Below are 25,261 nucleotides of genomic sequence, written 5' to 3'. Positions count from 1 at the left end.
TTTCTCGGGGGGCCGGGGAGCAAGATACCCATCTTTTTTCCCCTTTTTGTTCTATTTAGGTTCTTACATCCTGAGCATCCCTATGGTATCTGGGCACTACACACTCTGATTCTCACTCAGAAGCTCCTCAGCGCCACTCCAGACAGGCAGGGCCATCTGAGAATCCGCCAGTGCTGGAAGTTTCCTTAGTATGGCACTGACATAAGGGCTCTGTGCCATGCCCTGCTCTTGGGCTCCCATTCACCCCCAGTGCACAGGGCAGAGCTGGCTTGGCTGGCACAGATTGGGCTACAGCTTATTCTCTGCCCCCCCAGGGCCCACGTGATAGGAGGTAGATGGGGGGGCCCATGGCCGGAGCTACCCTCCACTGCCAGGCCCATGGCGCAGCGTCCGTGTTGAACCGAGCTCTGCAAAGTGGGAGGAGATCGCTGGGGCGAACCTGCGGGTATTTACCAGCATGCACTGGCTCTGTTCCTGTAGGCTGAGCCTTATCAGCATTGGGAGATTGAAATGATCAGACTATGTTGCATTCGAGCCAGTATCCCTTGGTCAAAAATTAACCTGTTTCAGGAATCCCCGGGCCCAGCTCGCGCTGGGACAGCGGCATTGCCAGCTTTACGCTGAGGGGAGTGGGTGAGGGCTGAGCCCTGCTGATTTCAGCGAGCCCCGGAGGAGACAGGTGAGATTTAAGGGCTTTGCTTCTTCCTTAAGTGGCTTCTCCACACGTGGATTCTCCCCACCCCTCCGCCCCCGGCCGAAGGCGTGCAAAGTGGGTGGCAAATGCTAGCAGATCAGAAGCCTTTTCCATCTGCTCGGCAGGAGCGTAGGAGACAATGCCAGCAGAAGGGAGAAAAAGGCCCTGGGTTTTTGCCAGCGTCCCCTGTCAGACACACAAAGCCACTTCCCCAAAGCAGGCAAGCCTGGCTGGTTTTGTTTGTTTCCTCCGAGATGCTGCTTATGTTGTAATCCTGGTCTGGTTTCCTGGCCTTGCCCGCGGCCTCCTCAAGGCCTTTGCAAACTCCACCTCTTCTCGTACTTTGCTTCTGTTATTGTTTGGTAACAGTCACTAGTCCGGGCCCTTGGTTGCCGTCTCTGGGGGCCCCTGGCTGCTCACTCTCGCATGCAGCCCAAGCCAAAAGCCGCTCCTTGGCTTGGATCCCAGAAGGAGCAAAATCCTGCCAGGGTTTCCGCTCGCTGCCTCCCCTCCGAGCAGCGACGTGCAAAAGATCTGTCTTGAGGGGAAGAAATAACAGCCAGATCAGGAGCTGGTGCAAACCAGAGCAGCTCTATGGAAACCGAGCGGTGGTGAAGCTGATCGACACTAACTGAGGATCTGGCCTGAAGTGTGTCTGGTTTTCATTGCAAACGGGGAGTCCTGTTGCAGGGCCCCGGCGGGATTTCCCTGCTGGGAACCGACAGCAGAACTTGCCCTGTTCCTGGACCCTGGAAGGAATAAGAGGACACAAGGATGCAAGACTGTAGTGGATCCTTGATCTGTCTGTCTCCACCAGAAGCCAGGACCTGAGGCTTCAGGGGAGGTGAAGAAACCTCTGCAGGAAGCAGATATAGAATAAACTGTCTCTGGGGGAAGTTTCTTCCTGACCTCCAGAAGTTAGAGGGCGGCATTTGTCCTGGAGCATGAGGATTTATAGCCCGGCCACAACTCTTCTCATTACAGCTCCTGTTCTATAAAGGGTCATGAGTTCTTGAGTTCCAAGAAATCTCGTGTCAATGAATCCCACCAGCTTGTTAAGTGTTGCTGGGATGGTGTGCGGCGCGGGGAGGGGGGCACTCCCCAGGGGCTGGATGCTCCCACGCTGGGGGAGATAAGGGAGAACTGGTGCAAGGGATGGGGGTGGACAGGGATAACAGGCTTTGGAAATGATTTTCTGGCCCTTGAGCTGATAGGGTGATCCCAGGGACAGCTAAGCAGGGCTAGATGGGACAGATGTGCTGCCAGCCCCACATGCCCCAACTCCCTCTGACCTAGACTTTAAAATCAACAACCTGTCTTAGGTACTTCTCTGCCCCCCGCCATTACTGTAGTATCTGAGCTCCAAACTTTGAGGTATTTATCCCCACAACCTTCCCCAGTGAGGCAGTGCTATTCTCCCTATTGTAGAGATGGGGAAACCGAGGCACATGAGGTCATGCAGGGGCGGAGCAGGGAATTGAACTGGGGTCTAGCAGTATAACGACCGGGTCACCCGTTCTTTCTTTCTCTATAATTTGTCACTGGCCCCGGCACATAATAACAATGCTGAGCTCTTCTCTTTGAAGCACTTTGCAAAGGAGGTCAGTTGCATTGTCCCCCAATTCACAGATGGGGGGAAACTGAGGCACGGAGAGGGGAAGTGACTTGCCCAAGGCCACTCCGGAGGCCAGCAGCAGAGCCAGAAATAGAGCCCGGGTTTCCTGAGGCCTAGTTCAGGATACTCTCTCTCCACTTGGCCATGCTGCTCTTTCCAGAGGTCCCTGAGGGAGACACCAGGGACTCGGGTCGTTTGCAGGGAAGGCTTGAGGGGTTAACCATGAATAGTTGGAGGCCCGGCTCACGCCGCCTTCTCCTATCTATTTTTAGCCCCATAGGCGGCCAGCTCCAAGATGTCCCTGTGGAGCCTCGTCTCCCACATGCCTCCAGAGCACTTCAGTGGCCTCTTCGGGGAGTTCCCACGTGACCTGCGGAGTCTGCTGGCGGACTGGCTGGAAAACCAGCCGTGGTGAGTGGGGAACGCCCATCCCTCGCTCCCTACGACAAACGCCCCACTGCCCAGCCTCTCTTGGGCCTCCCGTCTTGTCTGCACAAGCTCAGGGCAGGAGGAATCCAAGTGGTTCCTTCCTCCTGGAGGAGTGGAGCAGCGTCTCCCGCTCAGAAAATCCCAAGCTGGGCCCCCGAAGTCGTGAGACAGCCCAGTCGAGGTTCGGTTCTCCCAGTTGGGCTGGCCAGGGGAGGCCGGGACGTCTGCACTCGTTCATCTCTCCCTCCCTTTCTCTCTTGCCCTTTCCTCCGCTGCCAGGGAGTTCATCACCGGCACCGACTCCTTCTGCATCAGCGCGGCCGGCGTGCTGCTCTCCGCCATGGTGGAAAAGGTCCGTGGCCTTGCCGGCGGCAACGAGCAGCAGCGTCAGGTCCTCCAGCTCGTCAGTAACCTGGAGGTATGGCCCGGAGGCTGTGTGTGAGTGGGGGGTTAGGGTTAGGGTTATTTATTTCGGCTTATAACCCCCCAGCCAACCCCCTCCCCCCATGGCTTTGGTCCCAGACACTGGTTAACATTCACACTCAACAGCGCCTCCCACTGCAGCATCAAGTATTACAGCCAATATTACAACCCCCCCACCCCCCAATGACGTTTTTGGGGCAAAGCAAATATTTTTTTCAGAAAATTTGCATTTTGGGTGACACTCTTGGTTTTGGGTTTTTTTTTTTAATGACGTCCAATTTTTTGATAAAAATTTGTGGGATTTTTTGTTTTGTTTTTATTTAAAATGTTGCGGGGGGGGAGGGGTTGGCTCTCAAAATCCAGCGTGTGTTTTGGGGTTTTTTTACTGAAAACTTGAAAGGTTTTTGGTTTTTCGTCGATCAAATTACTTTTTTTTTCCTGCTAGGAAATTAAAAAAACAACAAAAAAAGAATCTTTGAAATTTTCCCACCAAAAAAATCATTAAGTTCTATTAAATACAAAGAGGCGATTAAATCTTGGATCAAACTATCCTTTTCCCTGGAAAAAATTTAAGCCCTGACTGGGCCATGAGCAGTGCATGGACACAGGGCTTTCCTTAAAGGATCGGGGCTTTTCTGAAGATATATTTTGAAATATTAGCCCTATCTACGTTACATGCCTGGAGTACTTCAGTGCTAATAGCAGAGTCTAGAGTAGCTTAAAATCACAGCTGCTGTGTGGCCAATCTTGGAACTTTTACGACAGACTCTTCTGTTTTGATTTTTAGCTGCTTTGGAATATTCAGAGCTGGTCAAAAAACCAGCCGGAGCACATCAGGAATTTTTAACTGAAATGCTTTTTGGTCAGAAAACGTCAATTCCTTAGAACGGAAACTGCCCACGAGAAAGGGGATTGTTTCACCAAAGCTCCTGCTTTCAAAAAACTGCCAAAAAGACAGTTTTTTAAAAAAATTTTCCCCACGATTCAAAACAAGTTTTTTGCTTTTGCCATTTTAGTTATTTTATACGAACAAAATCAAAACAAAACATTTTCAAGCTGTTGAAATGAAACTTTTCGACTGAGCCACTCCAGGGTTGTTGTTGTTTTTTTTTTTTTTCTGGATTATTGGTTTGCAAAGATGTTCAAGATTTTGAATTTTTGTCCTGTTTTGGGGTGGAGGAAAAATTCTGAAACCTCAAACTCCTGGGGGATGGGAAAACCATTTCTCACCCAACCCTGTAACCAACCCACGTGGGCCTACAGCCAAATTTGAACCTACAGAGGTCAAACCCTGAGCCTCTGCTGTTTGAAGCATGGGTGTCTATCGTGGCCTTATGAGCCTCTCTGTGGATGAACTACTGGGGGAGACAAAGACCTGTGGGCACCTAGCTGCCGTGCCCACGAACAGGTGCTGTTTTGCACCAATTCGCACAAGTGTGACTGAGGATGCAGGGTGCCGGAGTCAGGGGGAGAGTGGGAATTCTCCCTCTATTAATGCTAACCATGTCCCCCTGCCCTCCCATTCCAGAATACGTATCGGAGAGACCCGCTGAGGCTGGTGGCAGTCGTGAAAGGAATTCTGGAGGGCGAGAGAGCAGCCTTGCTCAAACGGGCAAGTGACTCACACCTGTGCGGGCACAAACCCGTGATAAACGACTGCACCTTGTCCTCCATCCCAGCCTGTACTGTAGCTTTTCCCGGCCCCTCCATAGCTGGGCGGCTGGTGGTGTCTGTCGGCCTGTATGTTGGCTGGGGAGGATTTGGGCCCTAGATGGAGGTCACATCAGTGCCGGTCAGCCCTGTTGGCCTATCAGTTGGCCAGTGTAGGGGTCTGTGCAAGGTGATTTCCCAGGGGACTGCGGGGGCACGGCTAGGTAGATGCTGCTTGAATTACATAGGGCCTTGTGGTCTCCTTGCTGGTCCCACGTGGGTCTTGCAGCCATGGGACAGCCAGCAGCGGTTTGGGCCATGTGGTTTGCGGGATGATCGCTCACCTCTGGGTAAATGAGCCCCTCCAGCTCCTCCGTGTCCTCCTGCCAGGCGCTGCTGTCCCAGAGAAGCGCCTGACGCCAAAGCATCAGAACTTAAAAAGCCGCAGGAGCCCGGTGGAGGACCCGGTTCCCTGCAGGGATGGGGAGGTTGTCCCACCACAGGGGGGCTCGTGGGGGGGACATTCGGCTCATGTTTTACCCCCACCCCCTTTGCCGTTCCCCTAGGATCGCCACCTGCCGCTCAGCTTCCACCGCAGGCAGGAGGAACTGAAGTTTGGGCTGGACCTGCAGAGGCTCCAGCACCGAGTCGGGGAGATCCAGGTGCTCCAGGAACGGTGGAAGCAGAAGGGAGACGGGACCAGAGGTGAGAGAGGGTGAGGGGCTGGAGGAGTGATGGGGAGGAGTTAGAAGGGGCTGGAGGTGTGAAGAGGGGGGTGGAGTTAGGAGGGGCTGGAAGGGGATTGGACGACAGAGGGTGGGTGGGGCTGGAGGTGTGAAGAGGGGACGGAGTTGGGAGGGGCTGGAAGGGGATTGGACGACAGGGTGGGCGGGGCTGGAGGTGTGAAGAGGGGGGCGGAGTTGGGAGGGGCTGGAAGGGGATTGGACGCAGGGTGGGCGGGGCTGGAGGTGTAAAGGGGGGGCGGAGTTGGGAGGGGCTGGAAGGGGATTGGACGACAGAGGGTGGGCGGGCTGGAGGTGTGAAGAAGGGGGTGGAGTTGGGAGGGGCTGGAAGGGGATTGGACGACAGGGTGGGCGGGGCTGGAGGTGTGAAGGGGGCGGAGTTGGGAGGGGCTGGAAGGGGATTGACGACAGAGTGGGTGGGGCTGGAGGTGTGAAGAGGGGGGTGGAGTTGGGAGGGGCTGGAAGGGGATTGGACGACAGGGTGGGCGGGGCTGGAGGTGTGAAGGGGGGCGGAGTTGGGAGGGGCTGGAAGGGGATTGATGACAGGGTGGGCAGGGCTGGAGGTGTGAAGAGGGGGGCGGAGTTGGGAGGGGCTGGAAGGGGATTGGACGACAGGGTGGGCGGGGCTGGAGGTGTGAAGGGGGCGGAGTTGGGAGGGGCTGGAAGGGGATTGGACGACAGAGGGTGGGCGGGCTGGAGGTGTGCAGATGGGGTGGAGTCGGGGGCGGTGCACCGGGGCGTGTCTCCCCAGCTCTGACCTTGACCCCGGTTCCCTGACACAAACCCCAGTGACCAGGCTAATTATGCAATCGCCATGGCAATGGCTGGACAGGCCCCACTAGACCCATCTGGGCCTGGGCTGGGTTTGTTCCCTCCACCGCTTGCCCTGCCTGGTTCGAAATGTGCCCCCGGCCCAGCTCGGCCTCCACGCTATGGGGACAGGGGCTCCCTCCCAGCCTGGGCATGGGGCCCTTCAGCTCCATTTTCTCTCTGTCTCCCTTCAATCCCGCTCCGCCCCATGGCCTGCCCCCGGACACGTCCCCTCCTCCCCCCTCAGAGCTGGGAGCCGGCTTCTCTCCTGTCACTTTGCCCAAAGACACCGATCGCGGGGCCTCGACTGTGGCCTGGACCCTCAGCAGGGCTGAGCCCTCGCGGTGCGGTCCTGACACGCAGGGCACTGAAAATCACGGCCCCGTGCGGGGAACGTGGCTGCGGGATCGTTTATCCACCCCCACATCAGCACCCGCTGCCCTCTCGCCAGCCATCTCTCCCCTCCGGTTGCTCAGTATCTTCTTGGCATCTCGCTCGTCTCCCGTTTCCAGGGTTCACGCCCCAGCTCCTTCTCCTGCTAGAAATTGCATGACGCTGGGGATCATGGGCCTGGGCTGGGGACTGAACCCAGGAACTGTCCTGAGCGGACAGCATGATCTGCTCCAGCTAGAGCTGCGACCGACTCCTCTCCCTCTGGATTGGGCACCCAGAAGCCCCGCTGCGCCGGGGCGGGGGGGGAATCCGGAAGCAGCCCCCTGGCAGTTTGTTTTCTGGGCTCGGATATTAACCAGGGCTTTACCACTCCTCCTCCCGCAGCCTGCCGGCAGACGAATCTGCAGGAATCCCAGATGAAGACAGACGGGAAACTCCAGGGGAACGTGAGTAATGGAGGCTGGGGTTGGGGAGTGACAAGGCTGAAAATGGGGTGGGGGGGCTGAAGCTGGGGTAGCTGGACCGACCGGTGAGCGCAGATCCGGTCGCTTGTAGGGATGGAGGATGTAAAGCAACTGGATTTCCCAAGGGAGGCGCAAGGTGTTAGGGTCGAGGGGCGTGGGGGGAGGCGGGGGGAGGTTACATGTGATCAGTTGCAGCCTTGGGAAGCTGTCAGCAAAGAGCAGCTGGTCTCCTGCTGTGGTGATGCAAAGGAGGCTGGAAGCTGCATTACACAGTCAGCTGGTGTGTGAGTGGATGCGGGGCTGGGGACACCGCAGCCAGCCATATCCTCGCTCGTGACGGCCCCTCCGCTGAGGCCTGGTGGGGAGGGCAGAGATGGGCGCCGGCCAGGGCACCATGCCCTCCTTCTCCCTAGGATGCGCGTGTGGGGCAGGAGGCCAAGGTGGCTTCGTGTCAGCTGCTCCATCCCTCACCCATTTCATCCCGCCGGGCTCAGCTGCCGTGGGGGGCAGGCCCACGCGTTGCTCCAAGGCAGGGGGTGCCAGGTACCGCACCAGGCCCCATCCGCCCGGCTCGTCGCCTCCCCCCCCAGCAAGCCGCCCGCCTTGTCTCGCCCCAGGATCTGCCCGCTCTCATCCTGGAGGCCATGAAGGAGCTGGAAGGCGCCAAGCTGCAGGTGCTGAAGAGGCTCCACATCTGGAAGCGGCAGCAGCAGCTGGCGGGGAACGGGGCTGTCTTCGAGGAGAACCTGGCTCCGCTCCAGAAGAGGTGAGCCCCAGAGGATGGGGGGGGCCGAGCCTCACAGCCTGGGGTGTGGCAGAGGTGTTTCTCCCCACTTCTTGGGGGCTCCAGAGGGGGCACAGATCCCCTCCTTCTCCCAGTTGCCGGCGGCCCCACTGGGATTCGAGCCCCTCTCCCTCCTGCCTGGGGGTGGGAAGGGCTCCTGGCTGGACTGGTCTCCGGCCATGGTGGTGGTAGGGCTGCAGGGGGTCAAGCTGAGATGCAGAGAGATCAGCTGCCGCCTTTCTCTCAGAGCCCCTGGTCTGTTGGGCACTAGGTGGCGCTCCTGAGACAGGGTGGGATCCGTCGGCACAGACCAGGCTCCGGCCCCAGCCCGGGGACGGTAGCTGGGCCGTCCTTGTCGGCTCAGACATGTCCCCTGCCCGGCTGCTTTTTCGGCAGGTGCGAGAATCTGGTGGACATTTATTTCCAGCTGCAGCAGCAGGTGGTGGCGGTCGGCGGGGAGCTGGGCTCCGACCTACTCTCCCGGCTCCTGGAGCGGCTCAACACGGTGCTGAGTGCCCTGGTTGAAAGGTACTGCGGGGCAGGGGGGGCAGTAGCATGCCAGGGGGGCTGGACTTGATGACTTCCCCTGCTATAAGCACTAGACCCCACTTCTCTCCCAGAGCCAGGGATAGAACCCAGGAGTCCTGGCTGCCAGCCCCCTGCTCTAACCACGAGACCCCAGTCCTCTCCCAGAGCCAGGGATAGAACCCAGGCGTCCTGGGTCCCAGCTCCCTGCGCTAACCATCCAGTCTTGTTGCCTCCCCTGCCAGAAGGGCGAACGTGGCCCCAGCCCCATGCTCTAATCTGGCTCAGGTGGGACGGGGGGCTCGGAGCAGAACAGGGTGGGTTTGGGAGGTTGGGACAGTTCGGACCAGGGCAGGGTTAACATCTCAGCCTTGTGGGGACCCTGCTCCTGGGCCAGGACACCAGGAGCTTCAGTCTATCAGCTCCTGCGTCCGCACCGGCGTCAGTGGCTACTTCTGGCTAAGCTATGGGCAGCCGTTGACCCCCTTTCTGCCCCCACCCCAGCTCCTTCCTGGTGGAGAAGCAGCCCCCACAGGTGCTTAAGACCCAGACCAAGTTCCAGGCCAGTGTACGTTTCCTGCTGGGCCCCCGGCTGCTCCAGCCCTCGGCGAAGCCCTTCGTGGTCAAAGCCGACATGGTGACAGAGAAGCAGGCCCGGGAGCTGGCCCTCGGCGGCTATGGCAACCCGCTCAGGTGAGCTGATCCTGCCTGGGTGGCAGGAGAGGGGAAAAACTCCTTCTCCCCGCCCCCCTCCCCCACTGTACGACCTGCCCCACCCTCCGGGGGCCATTAACCCCTCGCTGACCGCCCTCCCTCTCCCTGCTCCAGTGAAAACACGGGGGAGATCGTGCACAATACGGTCGCCCTGGAGATCAACTCCACCAGCGCCACGTCCTGCGCCACCTTCAAGAACATGGTGAGTCCGGCGGGGGTACCCCCCGCCCCTCCCCCATGGCGACAAGCCGGTGCTTGGGCCCCAGAGTCAACCAGGGCAGTTTGGGGGAAGGGAGAAGTAGCAGGGGGCTGTGGATTGGGACTGAGGGGCGTCAGCCAAGCTGAGATGGGGGGAGCCCAGGGCTGGGCTTGTGGAGGCTGCGGGTCGGGAGTGAGGGGCACTGGCAGAGCTGGGCGGGAGTCCAGGGCTGGGCTGGGCTGGGCTAGGGGGGGCTGTGGGTCAGGAGTGAGGGGCATAGTAGGGGGGAGCCCAGGGCTGGGTTGGCAGGGGCTGTGGGTCGGGAGTGAGGGGCACCGGCAGAGCTGGGTGCCAGGAGCTCTGGTAACGCCAAGGGAAGGAGTTTGCGCCCCTTGCTGGGGGGACCCTGTCGCTGCAGGCCCTGGGGTGACTCTCTCTCTGTCCTGGCAGCTGCTGAAGAAGATCAAGCGCTGCGAACGCAAGGGCTCCGAGTCGGTAACGGAGGAGAAATGCGCCGCGCTCTTCAGCACCGATGTCACCTTGGGTCCCGGCAACCTGGCCTTCCACCTGCAGGTACCGGGCTGGTGTGCCGGGGGAGGGTGGCTTCCGGCTCCCTGTCCTGCCCCTGGACCCTGGCGGCGGGGGTGGGGGAGGGAGCAGAGCTGGGGGGTCCCCACCAGGACGCCTGGGTCCATTTGCATTGTGGGCCAGGAGTCGGGTCTGTTCCTCCGAGGCTGCTGGACACAGACCGACCCCGGGCTCTCGCCCCCAGCCGGCGTTGCCCAGTCTCACCACTGGGGGGTGCCGCTGAGCCCTACGGACCCCACCTGGGGCCTGTGCCTACCCCGGTGCTGGTTTGTGCTCCTGCTGGGCCGTCACCCAGCCTGATGCCATGGCTGGGGTGGGCATGGGGGTCCCATCCCGCCCCCCCAGTGACGGGCCAGCGCTCCGTGCTCCCCCCTCCAGGCCCTGTCTCTGCCGATTGTGGTCATTGTGCACGGGAATCAAGACAACAATGCCAAGGCAACGGTCCTGTGGGACAACGCCTTCTCCGAGCTCGTGAGTGTGGGGAGCGGGGGGGCGTGGCGTCGGGGCTGCTTCAGCTGACTGTTGCCACAGCTGGGAGATGGGATGCTAGTGATTAGAGCAGTGGGGGCTGGGAGCTAGGACTCCTGGGTTCTTTACCCAGAACTGGGAAGGTAGTGGGCTCCGGTCGTTAGAGCAAAGGGGACAAGGAGTCAGGACTCTTGGGTTCTATCCCTAGCTTTGGGAGGGGAATCGCGTCTAGTGGTTAAAGCTGGGGGCTGGGAACCAGGACTTCTGGGTTCACTCACTGATCTTGGCTGGGCTGCTCCCCACTAATGAATGAACAAGGAGGAGAGTTTAACTCCGAACTCAGTGGCTGCCAAGCGCTCGCGGGGTCTGGGCCAGTTGGTGCCCAGACGTGGCCACCCCGAGAGCATGGAACCCCAGCGGCCCGCCTCCTGGTATGGCGGGGGGCCGGGGCTGGTGCCTGACCCTCCCTCCATGCCCTGGGGCAGGAGCGGGTCCCATTCGTGGTGGCCGAGCGGGTACCCTGGGAGAAGATGTGCGAGACCCTCAACCTGCGGTTCATGGCGGAGGTGCAGACCAACAAGGGACTGCTGCCGGAGCATTACTTCTTCCTGGCCCAGAAAATCTTCAACAACAGCAGCGCCAGCCCCGAGGACTTCCACAACCGCAGCGTCTCCTGGGCCCAGTTCAACAAGGTGAGGGGCGGGGGTGGGCCAGGGCAGGCGGAGGGGGGGCAGGCTCTGCCCTTGGGGACCCAGCCTCACTCCCTCTCTCCGGCTGCTCACAGGAGATCCTGCCTGGCCGGGGATTCACCTTCTGGCAGTGGTTTGACGGGGTCCTCGACCTCACCAAGAGGTGCCTCAAAAGCTACTGGTCGGACAGGTGGGTGCCTCGGGGTTGCCCCGGTAAAGACTGAATGGGAGGGGACGTAGCGGTTCACCTCAAGAGAGGCAGACCCAAGGTAGAAGCCAAGCGTCCTGGCTCCCAGCCCCCTGCTCTATTAAGCACCGCTGCCCTCCTGGGACTGGGGACAGAATCCAGCCATCCTGATTCCCAGCCCCCCTCCTCCCCCCCGCGTTAACCAAGAGACCCCACTCTCCTCCCAGAGCGAGGAATAGAACCCAGGCGTCCTGACTCCCAGCCCCTCCCCCCCACGCATTAACCAAGAGACCCCACTCTCCTCCCAGAGCGAGGAATAGAACCCAGGCGTCCTGACCCCCAGCCCCTCCTGTTTCCCTTGCCCAGTGAAATGGGAGGGGAGGGAGGCCAGAGAGGGCAGGTGGAGTTCAGCCGAGGTGACAGCTTGCTCTCTGGTCTGTCCATCCATCCATGTCGTTCCCCCCCGCCCCCAATTACCCCTCTCCCCCCCCAGGCTCATCGTCGGCTTCATCAGCAAGCAGTACGTCAGCAAGCTGCTGGGCCCGGAGCCCGACGGGACCTTCCTGCTGCGGTTCAGCGACTCGGAGATTGGCGGCATCACCATCGCCCACGTCATCCGCGGCAAGGACGGTAGGAGGGGGTGCCCCCTGCCCTGCCCCCCCGGCTCGGTGCTCGCTGGAGGTGGGGGGGGGCATGAAGGGAGCAGGAGAGCTGAGCCCCGGGACAGGGGTAAGGGGCAGGGCCCCAGCCTGTGCTGCCCCCGGAGCACTGGGGCCCCCCCGCCCACTCTGAGCCGCCGCGCTGTGCTCCCCCCCCCAGGCTCCAGCCAGGTGGAGAACATCCAGCCCTTCTCCGCCAAGGACCTCCACATCCGCTCCCTGGGCGACCGCATCCGAGACCTGGGCCAGCTCCGAAACCTCTATCCCAACCAGCCCAAGGACCAGGTGTTTGGGAGCCACTACAACAGTGAGTGTCCAGGGGCCGCCCCGGTGCCCTGGGGCACCCCCGGGCACCTCCAGGGCCTTATCCGGACTCCTGGACCCCCTGCTGCTGTGGGGTCACCCCCTGCAACTGCAGCTGGGCCTATGGGATGGGTGACTGCAAAGCCATATCTGCCCCCGTCCCTTGTAGGCCCCCGAAAGGGGCAAGATCAAATCCAGGCCTGGGCAACATGCCCCGGCGGGGGCGATGGGGGCATTGCCACAGCGGATCGGCCCTGGGTTGGCATCCCGCCGGCAGGATCGGTGCAGCAGTGCCGGGCCCGGCCCCAGAACATAAAGCCCACAAGCGATTGGGTGGGCCGAGGAGGTCACATGGCCCTCCCCACCCAAAGCTGAAGTCGCAGAGTGTGTCGACCGCCCCCCCGCCCCGCCTCGCTTCCCTGGGTTTGGCTCCCAGGAGTTTTACTTGCTGTTTCCTCCTGTAGAGGAGCAGATGGGGAAGGATGGCCGAGGCTATGTCTCCACTGCCATCAAGATGACGGTGGAAAGTGAAAGGTAGGTTGGGGAGGGCTGTGGGGTGGGGGGCTGAGGGCAGCCTTGCCCCAGGCTGTGTGCCGCAGCTGTTCCCGGGGGCCCGGGGCCGGCCGCCCGTCAGCTGTTCCCGGGGGCCCGGGGCCGGCCGCTGGTGGGAGACGCTGCGGGGAGGGTGGAGAGGAGCCAGTGGCTGGGGTGGGGGGGGGGCCTTGGGGGAGAGGGCAGGAAGAGGCGGAGTGAGGGTGGGGCCTTGGGGGAAGGGGCGGAGTGGGGGCAGAGCCAGGGTGGAGCATGTACCAAAGTCTCTGCCTGTGCCCCCCGAGGCCCTGACAGCCCCTCTCGCTGCCCGTCTCTCTGCCCCCCCCGTCGTGCCACTCCCATGAACGGTGGTGATGTGTCTCCACAGGGATCAGAAGCTGGCCCCCCAGGAGTCTCCCCAAGCTGTCCCACCCCCCGCCCCTACGAACATATACAGCTTGCCGGGGCAACCGCCCGAGCAGCCCATGGACCACCTGCACCTGCCTGACATGCGGTAAGATCCCAGCGCCCACCCTGCTGCTTTCAGTAAGTGCCCGGTCACTATGTCAGCCCCAGGAGCAGGGGCCAGCAGGTCGGGCTGCCGTTTCATGCCCACGGGTTGGATGAAGCCAGCCAAGCTTGTGCCAAGAGGGGACCCAAGCCAGGTGTTAACCCCAGATGGCCACGGGCGAGAGACCAGCGCCCTGCGGCATCCAGCCCCAGAGGCTGTGGTTCAGCCTGTGCCCCCTGCTGCTGTGTCGCTCCCTGGGGCAATTAGAGCAGCCCCAGGGCTGCTCTAACTTAGGCTCTTTGACCTAGGCATGTGGAGAATAACCATAATGCTGTGTGCTCCAGCCATGCCCCCTACGCTGGGGGGTTGTTGCCGGAGTGGCCTGGGGGGGGGGGGGGGCCCTGAGACTCTGACCCAGTGCTAAGGCCGTGTGCATCTGTGTTTGCTGCCAGCTCTTCTGCGTTCCCTGCCCAGATGGTCCTGCCCCAGTTCCACGCCCCCGAGGAGGCCAGCATGAGCATGGGCATCCCCAGTGCCTCTCCTTTCCACAGGTAGGTGCCGTGCCGCCCACACCAGGCTCTGGGGTGCAGTGGGCCGCTCCGCACGCAGCGGGCAGGGCTGCTCAGGGGAGGGGGGGGCCGGTGCCGATTTGAGCTGCGTAGGGCATGGGCGGCAGATGCCGGCGGGACCAGGCAAGGCCGGCATAGCTCTGTGTCTTCCTGTAGGGACAACAGAGTCCGTGTGCAATGTACGAGAGAAACCAGGGCCAATGCACCTGCTCCGTCAGCTTCTCCAGGCCGGCCTGATGCTCCTCCATCCACTCAAGCCTCTTAGAGGGGAAAAACCCCAAATCCTAGTTCCCTGCCCTGCCCTCAGCCAGCCAGACCGAGCCCTGGGGTTATCGAAGGCCCCATGCCCCATTCCCTGCCCCCGAGCCAGACAGTCCCCCACCCTGGTGGTGCTGGACGGGAGCTGGTGCCCCTGTTGGGAAAGGCCCCAGGCCACATTTCCCCCTGCCCCGAGCCAGCCAATCCCTGCCCTGGGGCCAGATGGGAGCTGATGCCCCCTCGAGGGGAAAGGCCCCGTGCCCCGTTCCCCACCCCGAGCCAGCCAGTACAGCTTGCAGCGAGGGAGGGCTTGACCCCCCGGGCAGGGTTTCACTCTAGGACCTTTCAGGGGCATTTGCTGAGGGGGCAGTGGTGTCGCCCGGTCCCCAGAGAGCAAGGGGTTAATCTTGCCTTACCCGCCTCCCGCACCCCTTTACAAACTCCCCGTTTTTGTCCTTGCCGCAGCCCCCCGACGCTCCTCCCAGCGCCCGTGAGCACCCCGGCCACCGCGCTGCCCCTCGGCCCCAACGTCGCCTTCAGCTGCCAGCCTCTGTCGCCGTAAGACAACCGGCCCCCGCCTCTGCCAGCCCCCTGCTGGTAGAGCCCCCTAGACCAGCCCTGCCCCAGAGTCCCCCCGCCCTGGGGCCACCAGGGAGCTGGCGCCCCCTAGAGGCAAAAGGCCCGTCCCACTCCCCACCTCCCTGAGCCATCCAATCCCTGCCCCGGGGCCAGATCGGAGCCAGCGCCCCCTACAGGTGAAAGGCCCTGGGTCCCCTTCCCCACTGGCACCCCCTAGAGGGGAAAGGCCCTGTGTCCCGTTCTCTCCCACCCAGCCCCGAGCCTGCAAGTCTGGGGCTAGCGTGGGAACTGAGGCCCACATCTCCCCCGGCTCCCTCTCACCGGCTGCTCCGTGCCCCGCAGGGATTTGCTGCCCTACGGGTACTTGCCAGGGGACCTCATCCTGGACGACCTGTCTCCCGACCCCATGGACGAGGAGATGCCGGAAATCACCCCCTTCTCGCCCGCTCGCCATATCTCGCCCTTCAGGCCCCTCCTGCCGGCCCCTCCCCAGCTGTTGGCGACGAGGTAAGTGCCCCCGAAGGCGCGGGGAGGGTGGGACAGGGGGCTGGGCCGTGGCTGCCTTCCCAACGCACCTCCTGTTCTCTTCCTGGCCAGTTTGGGCAACAACGTGGACTTGCCCTCGGAAGATGAGATCACCCAGCTCTTGTACGAGGCCCAGATGGAGGAGGGGCTCCAGCCCCCCAGCTACAGCGACCCCATGGCCAACCCCAGCTGGTGACCTCGCTGCAGGGGTGCCCCCTGCTGGACACTTTGGAGAATGGCGCCCATCCAGGAGAGACGTGCAAAGGGGCTGGGGTGGTCTCAGCTGGGACTCTCGGGGCCTGGCCCAGACGGACTGGAGTCTGGGGCTGAGCTGCGCTTGGGGGCTTTGCTAGGTGTGGGGGAGCAGTGTGGCACTTGGGAGCCATCACTGCCCCCCCCCCATCACTGCCTTGTGTTAACCATGTACAAACGCCGCACCATGGAACACGCTGAACCCCCCGCAACCCCGTCCTGGGGCTGGCAACCACAGCAGCAGGGGCAGCCCCCCTTTTCCCCACCCCCAGCTGGGCAGCTGTGGAGTGGGGAAGGACACACACTGGAAGAGGGGCTCTGGGAGGCCTGGATTTCAGCCTGGGAGGGGGCCATGTTGTGGGGGTGCTGATTCCCCCCACGGAGGGGGAGGGGCAAGGGGTGCCCAGTGGCAGGGGGTGAGGTCTGGCTGGCTGTGTGCCCCCCCCCCCCCGCCCCATCTCTGCAGCCTATGGAAGGCCATGGGCATGAGCAGCTGGGGTGAGCAGCCGGGGCTGGGGGGAGCAGCCAGACCTCCCTTCCCCCAGTGAGGTCTGACTCCCTCTGGGCCTGGGTAGCACCCTTAGGGATCAACACCCCCCCCCCCAGCTTGCCCCTTGCTTTGGACCCCACATGAGGGGCCCCCTGTGGCTGGTCGCCTGTGATCAGAGAGGACCCCAGCGGTGCAATGGGCCAGGCAGAGCGGGGAGAGACACGCAGCAGACGCCCCCTACCCTCTTCTCCAGAGCTGGGGGGGCAGAACCAGGGCCCTGCTGGAGGAGCAGGGGTGGGCAGGGGAAAGGCTCAGCGGGGGCTGGGCGCTGGTTTAAAGGGCCTGTACCTCACTGCTATCCTTCCCTGCCCACCCCCCGCTGGGGGCTTGACCCTCCTCCCTCTCAATTCACAGGCCCTGCCCAGGGTCCGGCCTAAAGGCCCCAGCCTGGCTGACGATAGAGCTGGATGTTGGCCTGCCCCACGTGCCCCAAGAGGGATGCTACTAAATGCTATAGAAAGAGATTCTGCCTCAGTTTCCCCACCACCACCCACAGGCCCCTGCTAGCCCTGCCCTGAGCTCCCCCCACCCCTAGCTCTGCTGGTGCCCCTCACTCCTGACCCGCAGCCCCCTGCTAGCCCAGCTCTGGGCTCCCCACCCCCCCAGCTCGGCCAGTGCCCCTCACTCCTGACCCGCAGCCCCCTGCTAGCCCAGCCCTGCCCCCCACCTTTGCTGCTGCCCCTCTTCTATTGCACCCTGTGCTCTGCCGCCCACCCCCCCACCACCTCGCAGTTGGGGAGCGGGGAGGAGATTAAGCCATAAAATAAAGTTTTATTCCAAAATAACAAAATAAATAATCTACTGTACACGTTGCAAAGGAAAAGTCACTAATGCTCTAAGCCCTCGGCCTACGGGAGCGTGAACGGGTCTCAAACCAGCGCTGCTAGGAACTGGGGAGGGGTGCGTCACCAACAGGGGCTCCAAAGTGCAGCCTGCCCCCCTCCAGCGAGTCACAGGGAGGGGAACAGCCTCCTGTGGAATATGCGGGGGGCAGTGACACTGGTTCTGAGGGGACCCCCCCCATCATTCCCTGGTGCTCCCTGCTCTATAGCTGGGCCGTTGTGCCAGCCAGGTGGCTTTTTAATCTGTTCTGCCACCCCTGTGATGGTGACATGGGGGGGGGTACCCTGATTGTCCCTTTAAATCCCCCCCCTTCCCAATGCCCTCCATGCTGGGGGCTGGGGCAGGGTTCCTGGTTGGGGGGGTGGAATTGTCTACCCTGTGCTGTGTGCAAACAGCCAGCACCAGAGTCCCTGGGCTGGGGATACAGCTGATGCTGGGTGTGTTATGTGGGGGGGGGGTTGGTGCTGGTGTGCAAAAGACAGCACATTCCCCCCTCCCCAGCCCAGCGGGAGTGGTCGTCTGGGCGAGGCAGGAGCAGGGACGGGGTTAGATTGGGGGGGGGGGGGTCTTGCAGCCTGGGACGATCGCCTCTGTTCAGACACCACTGGGCCAGTGAATTTGGGGTGGGAGATGCGGAGTGGTGGGGCAGTGGTGGAAGGGGAAATTTTTTTGGGGAGGTAGGGTGCCCTTAGGACTGGAAGGTAAGGCCTGGCTTAGCCTCCCTGCCCGCAGCCCCAGCCCATCACCCACAGCCCCGGCAGGTTGGTTCCCCTCCATTGCTCCTGGGGGAGGCTGGGCCAGACCCTCGGAACTCAGAAACCTCCTCCTAGCCCCCCAGGCCCCTTCAGCCCCCCTTGGTCTTGTGCTTTGCCTGCAACAGCCTCTTCCCTCTTCCTGGGGTCCCCCCCAGCTCCTTTCTTCTCCCTGCCTCTTGGGGGGGGGTGTGTAGGTCACCCCCCCCCCCTTAAAACATCCAGGAACTGAAGAGTTAAAGTTCACATCACCCCCGTGGTGCGGGAAAGGGGAGCTGGCTAGGGGGGAAACCCAGGGCTAAAGCAGCCAGCTGTGAGGGCAGGGGGCGGCTTTGGAGGGGGCGGCTGCAGGGGGCTGGAGCTCCAGGCCGGCTGGTGGCAGTTGGAACGTGACCAGCTGGTTACATTAACCGCACTGCGCCCTCCCTGCGGGCACGGGCGGGCACAGACCTTCCCTTCTCCCTGGGCACGGAGATATTGCTGTGGTGGCCAGCTGTGGCCAGCCTCCCGGTGCCCACGGGCATTGGGCCCCCAGGCCTGGCTCTCTGGGGGGCAGACGGGGAGGGGATGCTCCGGCTCCAGGAGAGATCACGGTGCGGGGGCCCCACCACCCGTTCTCCCCTGCCCCAGTCCTGTGGTTATTGCTTGGTTAGTGGAGGGGGGGAGCCGCTGTGGGCCCCACACCCCAACCAGGGGGGCTTCCGCAGCTCACTGCCGGCTGGTCTCCGGCTCCACCTTGATGCTGCTCCGGCGGGACTCGGCCTGGGCCGGGGGGCCCCCCTCCGCCAGCCCGTCCTCGAACTCTGCAGGGAGACAGGGCCAGGGTCAGCCTGAGGGCCCCGTCCCCTCGGGCAACTGCCCCCAGGATCGACCCCCCCTGGAGCAGCCTTCTCTGGAGGAAACACCCTCCCTCCACCCCCACAGGTTCCACTGGGGTTCCCAGGACGTCAGCCGCCCCCGCCCGCCCCCCCTCCCCGCCCCCGCTTCCTTCCTCTCCTGTCTGGGCAGGCGGGCGGGCGGTGGGGGGTGGAATTTCCACAATTGTTTCTTTTTTCCATTCAGTAACGGGTGAGACGAAGAGCAAACAACAGAGCTGGGCCCGGGCCCCCCAGCTCCACCGGTGCCCCCCACTCCTGACCCGCAGCCCCTGCTAGCCCAGCCCTGGGCTCCCCACCTCTGAGCCCCAAGCACACCTGGTCTCTCCAGGGCCGCATAGTCCTGAGCTGGGTGGGTATAAACCCTGGGCGGGGCTGACCCTCTTCCCCCCACCCCCAGCCTTGCACCACCCCAAGGAGCCTTCCCCACCCCCGCTATCCCACCTCTGACCTCCTGGGCACAGACCCCATGACCCTCTTTCACCCCTCCCGGGAGCGGGGCTGGTGGGGGCAGCTCACCTGGGCCTGGGGCCTTGCCCGGCAGACAGGGGCTGAGGTGCCCGACCCGCTCATGGGACACTAGCCGGGCCAGGCGCAGCCCCTCGTCCATCAGCGTCTGCTGCAGGATGTGACGGCTCCAGAGCCCGTGGGGGGGAAGGCTGAGGGGCAGGTCGGGGGCGGCACTGGGGGGCGGCGTGAGGCGGGGGCAGGATCCCGCGGCTGCAGAGAGAAACACGTGTCAGTGGGGGGCTGGGTCAGGGGGCCCCATGGCAGGGGAGGAGTCAGATAGGTGCCAGGGGGTGCAGTTTCTGCCTCCCCATAGTAGCTATGGGGGGATAGATGCATGGGCACCCTGCCCCCCACACCCCATAACGCAAGGGCTGTCTGCGTCCTGCCCTGGGTCTGGGCGAGTGCCCTTGCCTGGGGAAGGTCTCTGTGGGGCTGACGGGGTTAATCAGTACAAAGCCCCCACCCCCCAGCCACGCTCCCCCCTCACCCTGCAGATGCCCATCCAGGCTCTCTCCCGACAGGCTGGCCGCATCCTCCTCCAGGCTGGCTCGGTACGGGGGGGCGTAGGACTCCGACCCCCCTGGCAGCTGCAGGAGCTCGGGGCGGCTCTGCTCACCCACCTGCGGGGCGAGGGGGCGGTTAGAGAGGCGGGTGCTGGGGGGGGGGGTCCAAGCTCACGCAGCGCCGCCGGGTCTGCAGGCCCAGGGAGCCGGGATGGGGGGGAGCCGGCCCCAGCCCACGTGGGCACGGGGCCCAGGCCACGCTGTCCTGAGGGCAATGCACCGAGACGGCTTGGGGCCCCGGCTGGGCCTGGGGCCCCGGCTGGGCCTGGGGCAGGATGGCACCGTGGGCTGGGAATCCCCCAGCAGGCAGCTCAGAGCCTGGGGCAGACCCTGGCGAAGAAGGGTGACACCCACCTCCCCAGTGCCAGCTCCTCTCCCTCGCCCGCTGCTCCTGCGCCCCCAAAGCCAGCTGTCGTCCCCCGTGCCTGGCGCTCAGCCGCACGTAGCCCAGCGGCACCCCCGGGACACAGGCACGGGCGTCCACCCGCCCAGCACCCACCTCCTGCTTCAGCTTCTTGGGCTGCGCGGCTCCACTCTCGTCCGGATGCGACCTGCACGGAAGTAGCAGGACAAACAGCGTCAGGGGCCGGGCGGCGCCGCCGGGAGCCCCCCTGGGGCAGGTGGGCTCAGACCCCAGCTCGAGGGGCAGGCAGAGACCCCGCAGCCCGGGGCTGGGGGGTACCGGAGCCGACGGGCCACAGCGCTGTTCCAATGCCGGGATTCCTCTGGTTCGGCCACCCATCGCTCCCTAGGGGGCGGGAGGGAGGGACCAGCCCCGGGGCCGGAGCCGGCTCATCCAGGGCGAGGCGGGGGTTGCAACCCAGCACCCATGGCCTCTCCTGGGCACCTCTCAGCCCCATCCCAGGGGCGCCTCTGATGTTGCTCTCCCCGGGACGCGGTGGCTCAGATGGAAAATGACCAAAGCGAAAGAGGAACTCGGGGGCCGGGCTGCAGGGCAGGTGGGCGGCTGGCTCGGGGGGCGGGGAGGAAGAGGAGGCTGAGGAAGGCGGCTTCCAATGCCCCCTCTCCCCCCAAGAGGGAGCGGGCAGGGCAGCTCCGCTGGGCACTGGGGGCAGGAGTCTGCAGCAGCCTCCCCGCAGCCTGGTGTCCCCTGTGCCCAGCTCCTTGCCCCACTGCCCTCCCCCGGGCCCCACCCCACTCCTCTGCACCCCACTACCCTCCCTGTCGCCCCCACCCCACGCTCTGCTCCCCCCCCCGCCTGGCCCAGGGGCCCCACGGGAGGGGCCCAGCTCACCTGGCTCCCTTGAGCGAGGACAGGTAGGTGCTTTCCCGGGCCACCTGGCGCGACAGAGAGAACAGCTCCACCCGGCGCAGCAGCAGCGTGTGGTCACGCAGGCAGAACTGAGCCGCTGCCTCGTTGATGGTCAGCTGGGGGGCCCGAGAGGGAGGCCGTTAGCGTGGGAGCCGAGACACGGGCCCCGGGAGGGGGCCCCAGGAGCCTCGACACCACGGGGAGGGGCAGAGAGACAGGAACGGGGCAGAGACGGGCCAAAGGCAAGATAAAAGGATCCAGGGATGGATACATAGAGGGAGGGCCGGCAAGACGCCAGGAATAGAACCCAGGCGTCCTGGCTGCCAGCCCCCGCTGCTCTCACCACCGTCCACGGACTGTTGCAGTCGGATACAGGATTCCCCTTCCCGAGCCATCCCACCCCAGAGGTGGCTGCATTCGGGGGGGCGGGGAGGGTCTGGGCAAGGGCTCCCCTGTGGCCCCCATTGCTGCCAAGCCCCCCTCCCCAGTGGTGTGCGCTGCCCCCGGCCATTGCCCCGCCCCCGCGGCTCACCTCATGCAGCGTGAGCGGCTTGCCGTCGCGGCGCCGGGCCTCGCCCCGCCCGTAGATGGCGCTGTGCCGCCGGATCTCCTCCTCCTTGCGCCGGTCCCCGTCGCCCAGCTGGAAGATGTGCCCGACCGCCTTGGCCAGCTTCTTGTTGAGCTTCAGGAGGGCACGCAGCTCGGGCTCGCCCCCCCGCGGACAGCTCTGCAGCAGCCGCTCCACGCTCTCCGCCACCGTCCGCGCCAGCTCCGGGTCCAGCTGCTCCGGGGCCGCCTCCCCCCCTGCCCCCGGCGAGAAGGGGGGCGGCCCCCCGTCCTCCTCCGCACCGCCCCCCTCCGACTCCGGGGTGCTCCGGCCCGGCCACTGCGGGGCGGGCAGGGGGGAGAGCTTCTCCCCCGGCTCCGAGGGGCTGCGGGCGGGCGGCGTGGCCAGCCCGCTGCCCCCCTTGCCCGCGGCCTCGCCGGGGCTGGCGTGTCCGTTGCTGAGCGACTTGCGCCCGCCGGTCTCGGAGATCTTGAAGAGGGGGATGCTGCTGACGGGCAGGGAGGCCATGGGCTGGCTGAAGAGGCCGGGGTTGGAGGCCCACTCCCGCAAGGCCTTCTGGAGGCGCCGGACGTGCAGGGGCTTGGTGGCCATGCCGACCAGCGCCATGATCTCCAGGAACTCCTCCTCGCCCGCCTCACACAGCTGCTGCACGTCGTCCCCGCCCTGCTGGATGAAGGTCTCGTAGTAGGAGAGCAGGTTGGCCCGCTGCAACACCCGGTACAGCTGCAGCTCGCCCAGGGTGCGGGGCAGGGCCATGGCGTGGGGCAGGCCTGTGGGGGGAGGGGGAGAAGAGGCGTCAGTGCCAGGACAGGGCATGGGGGAGGTGAATGGAGACCCAGCCACCACCCCGAGTTCACCACAGCTGGGAGAGTCGGGGTCCCCGACCCAGCCCTCGGGAGAGGGAAGGGCACCAGCCGGTGTATGGTAAGAGCCTGGGGCACTGTACCAACCTCCCTGCACCCAGCACCCTGACCTCCCGGCACTGCACGGCTGCACCCCCCACTGCACTACACACTGCACCCCCAACCTCCCTGCACCCAGACCTCCCAGCACTGCATGGCTGCACCTGCCACTGCACTACACACCGCACCCCCAACCTCCCTGCACCGCACCCAGCACCCCGACCTCCCAGCACTGCGTGGCTGCACCCCCCACTGCACTACACACCGCACCCCCAACCTCCCTGCACTGCACCCAGCACCCAGACCTCCTGGCACTGCATAGCTGCACCTGCCACTGCACTACACATGGCACCCCCAACCTCCCTGCACCGCACCCAGCACCCCGACCTCCCAGCACTGCATGGCTGCACCCCCCACTGCACTACACACCGCACCCCCAACCTCCCTGCACTGCACCCAGCACCCAGACCTCCCAGCACTGCATGGCTGCACCCCCCACTGCACTACACACTGCACCCCCAACCTCCCTGCACTGCACCCAGCACCCAGACCTCCCAGCACTGCATGGCTGCACCCCCCACTGCACTACACACTGCACCCTAACCTCCCTGCACCGCACCCAGCACCCCGACCTCCCAGCACTGCATGGCTGCACCCCCCACTGCACTACACACCGCACCCCCAACCTCCCTGCACCCAGCACCCAGACCTCCCGGCACTGCACAGCTGCACCTGCCAGTGCACTACACACCGCACCCCCAACCTCCCTGCACTGCACCCAGCACCCTGACCTCCCGGCACTGCATGGCTGCACCCCCCACTGCACTACACACCGCACCCCCAACCTCCCTGCACTGCACCCAGCACCCAGACCTCCCAGCACTGCATGGCTGCACCCCCCACTGCACTACACACTGCACCCCAACCTCCCTGCACCGCACCCAGCACCCCGACCTCCCAGCACTGCATGGCTGCACCCCCCACTGCACTACACACCGCACCCCCAACCTCCCTGCACCCAGCACCCAGACCTCCCGGCACTGCACGGCTGCACCTGCCACTGCACTACACACCGCACCCCCAACCTCCCTGCACTGCACCCAGCACCCTGACCTCCCGGCACTGCATGGCTGCACCCCCCACTGCACTACACACCGCACCCCCAACCTCCCTGCACCCAGCACCCTGACCTCCCGGCACTGCACGGCTGCACCCCCACTGCACTACACACTGCACCCCAACCTCCCTGCACTGCACCCAGCACCCCAACCTCCCTGCACTGCACGGCTGCAACCCCTCACTGCACCCGGCCAGCCCCCCACACTACACCCAGCACCTCCTTCACACTCTCCCAGTGTAACCCAGACCCCACTAAGTGGCACCCCCATGCCCGCACAGAGAATCCTGCCTTTGTTTCCCGCAGGCTCCGGGGAGATGTCCATGGATTCAGGGCAACGGGCATGCTTGGTGCAGCGTTTTGGGGGCTCCTCTAGTGATCAGCACCGCTCCCCTCCCTCGGCACACAGGCCTTGGGAGCTCAGCTGGACTCCTCCGAATCCGGCACCTTTGCAGCCCCCGGAGCCGGAGCAGTTGGCAACTGGCTCTTGGAGATCCCGATCAGCAGGATCTCCCCTCCCCCACCAGTCCCACTACAGTGCAATCTGGGGGGGGGGGGGGTGTCTCTCTCCTTCAGCCAAGAGAAGGCCCCCAGCAGCAGCGGCGGGCCCCAGACAGGTGGGCACAAGGCTGGAAGGGTCACCCCACCACCCACGGGGGGGGGGTTGCCTGGGATACGTCCCCCGCACCCAGCCTCTTCCCCCCCAGGGGACAATGCCCCACATAGGGTGCTGCCCTGGCACCCCAACCGCTACGGCGCTGGGGCTGTATGGCAGGGATGTGCCAATGCGGGGCGGGGGGGGGGGTCCCCAGCTCCATCCCTGAATGGGGAAGGAAGGAACCACCCCAGGGACTCCCCCATCCACGTTCCCCAGCATCCCATCAGGAAGCTTTGAGCAGCAACGGGGGGGGCACTGTCCTGAGATTCCCCCCCCCCAGCCTGACTTTGGAGCGGGGCAGCCAGCCCCCCAGGAGACGTCTCAGCACCTGGAGAGTGAGGGGCAAATATGGCACCAGGCCATGGGGGGGATGGGGCAACAGCTTCCACGACCTCCCGGATTCCGGGAGACCTCCATGGTCCATTGTCAGGGAAACCAGACACCCCCCCCCCATGCCATCCTGTGTCCCTCCTGCCCCAGGCTTCCCTCCCCAGTACCAGACCCAGCTCCCCACACCCTGTCCCCACTCTCTGGCCTCCGCCCCCCCAGCCCGGACTCCCCACTCCCGCAGCGCCAGCCCAAGCGCCTTCTGCCCCCAGGCTTCTGCCCCATGCCAAACCCCTGCCCCCCAACTCTCCCTGCTGCAGCAGCCCCTCAGCACTAGCCCCCCATGCCAGCCACCGACCCAGCACTAATCCCCCACCCCAGCTTCCCCCGCACCAGCCCCCCACCTACCCAGCTCCCTGTCATGCCAGCCCCCCGCCCAGCTCTCCCCATCATGCCAGCCCAGCTCTCCCCGCCGTGCCAGCCCCCCTCGCTTACTGGCCTGGCTGGAGCCGCGCCCCGCCGCTCTCGCTCCCAACTCCCCGGCGCCTGGCTCGCCCCGCCCGGGCATGCACGGCGGCGGGGGCCGGGGCCGGGGCCGGGGCCGGGGCGGGGGCTCTCCGGGGGTCCCCGCAGCCCCGGGCCGGCTGGATCGCGCCGCCGCTACCCCGCTCGGCGCTGGCCGCTCGCTGCCTCCGCCGCTGCGCTCTGCGCGCCGCCCACACCGGATTTACAGAGAAATAGCAGCGCCCGGCTGCGCTGCG

The 25,261-nt window shown here is 64.3% G+C and overlaps 2 protein-coding genes across 6 annotated transcripts in view; one reads left to right on the top strand and one right to left on the bottom strand.

The window, feature by feature from the left end:
- STAT6 (signal transducer and activator of transcription 6) overlaps window positions 1-16,918 on the top strand; it is a 22,690-nt gene extending 5,772 nt beyond the window's left edge. For 2 of the 5 annotated variants that reach the window (XM_048831723.2, XM_075121840.1), the window contains exons 2-22: window positions 2,582-2,720; window positions 3,018-3,156; window positions 4,690-4,773; window positions 5,378-5,516; window positions 7,142-7,203; window positions 7,839-7,987; window positions 8,402-8,533; window positions 9,035-9,223; window positions 9,359-9,446; window positions 9,894-10,016; window positions 10,410-10,502; window positions 10,985-11,191; window positions 11,284-11,378; window positions 11,869-12,005; window positions 12,195-12,341; window positions 12,802-12,871; window positions 13,257-13,382; window positions 13,832-13,930; window positions 14,672-14,764; window positions 15,128-15,292; window positions 15,383-16,918. In XM_048831723.2, coding sequence (XP_048687680.1) covers window positions 2,605-2,720; window positions 3,018-3,156; window positions 4,690-4,773; window positions 5,378-5,516; window positions 7,142-7,203; window positions 7,839-7,987; window positions 8,402-8,533; window positions 9,035-9,223; window positions 9,359-9,446; window positions 9,894-10,016; window positions 10,410-10,502; window positions 10,985-11,191; window positions 11,284-11,378; window positions 11,869-12,005; window positions 12,195-12,341; window positions 12,802-12,871; window positions 13,257-13,382; window positions 13,832-13,930; window positions 14,672-14,764; window positions 15,128-15,292; window positions 15,383-15,506 — 2,577 coding nt within the window. In that variant the 5' untranslated portion in view covers window positions 2,582-2,604 and the 3' untranslated portion in view covers window positions 15,507-16,918. Of the gene's footprint in view, window positions 1-570; window positions 680-2,581; window positions 2,721-3,017; window positions 3,157-4,689; window positions 4,774-5,377; window positions 5,517-7,141; window positions 7,204-7,838; window positions 7,988-8,401; window positions 8,534-9,034; window positions 9,224-9,358; window positions 9,447-9,893; window positions 10,017-10,409; window positions 10,503-10,984; window positions 11,192-11,283; window positions 11,379-11,868; window positions 12,006-12,194; window positions 12,342-12,801; window positions 12,872-13,256; window positions 13,383-13,831; window positions 13,931-14,671; window positions 14,765-15,127; window positions 15,293-15,382 lie in introns of all 5 variants that reach the window. The other 3 variants (XM_048831724.2, XM_048831727.2, XM_048831726.2) reach the window with 3 other exon arrangements.
- On the bottom strand, window positions 16,864-25,261 carry NAB2 (NGFI-A binding protein 2). Its single transcript, XM_048831728.2, has 7 exons — window positions 24,996-25,261; window positions 21,461-22,266; window positions 20,911-21,044; window positions 20,155-20,206; window positions 19,580-19,712; window positions 19,102-19,302; window positions 16,864-18,510 (listed from the first exon to the last, which is right to left on the bottom strand). Exons 1-7 carry the CDS (start codon window positions 25,066-25,068, stop codon window positions 18,416-18,418), a joined length of 1,494 nt encoding a protein of 497 aa, XP_048687685.1. The 5' UTR covers window positions 25,069-25,261; the 3' UTR covers window positions 16,864-18,415.

Source organism: Caretta caretta, chromosome 20 (genome assembly GCF_965140235.1).
Source record: "Caretta caretta isolate rCarCar2 chromosome 20, rCarCar1.hap1, whole genome shotgun sequence".
Lineage (NCBI taxonomy): Eukaryota > Metazoa > Chordata > Testudines > Cheloniidae > Caretta > Caretta caretta.
Note: the sequence above shows the minus strand (reverse complement) of the source record. Positions and strands in the feature narration are given on the sequence as shown.

Coding starts and splice junctions, on each gene's coding strand:
- NAB2 (XM_048831728.2), bottom strand. CDS start 25,068: ATGCCCGGGCGGGGCGAGCCAGGCGCCGGGGAGTTGGGAGCGAGAGCG. Junction 20,207..20,910: donor TCCTCGCTCAAGGGAGCCAG/GTGAGCTGGGCC, acceptor ACTTCCGTGCAG/GTCGCATCCGGACGAGAGTG. Junction 19,303..19,579: donor CCTGGATGGGCATCTGCAGG/GTGAGGGGGGAG, acceptor TTCTCTCTGCAG/CCGCGGGATCCTGCCCCCGC.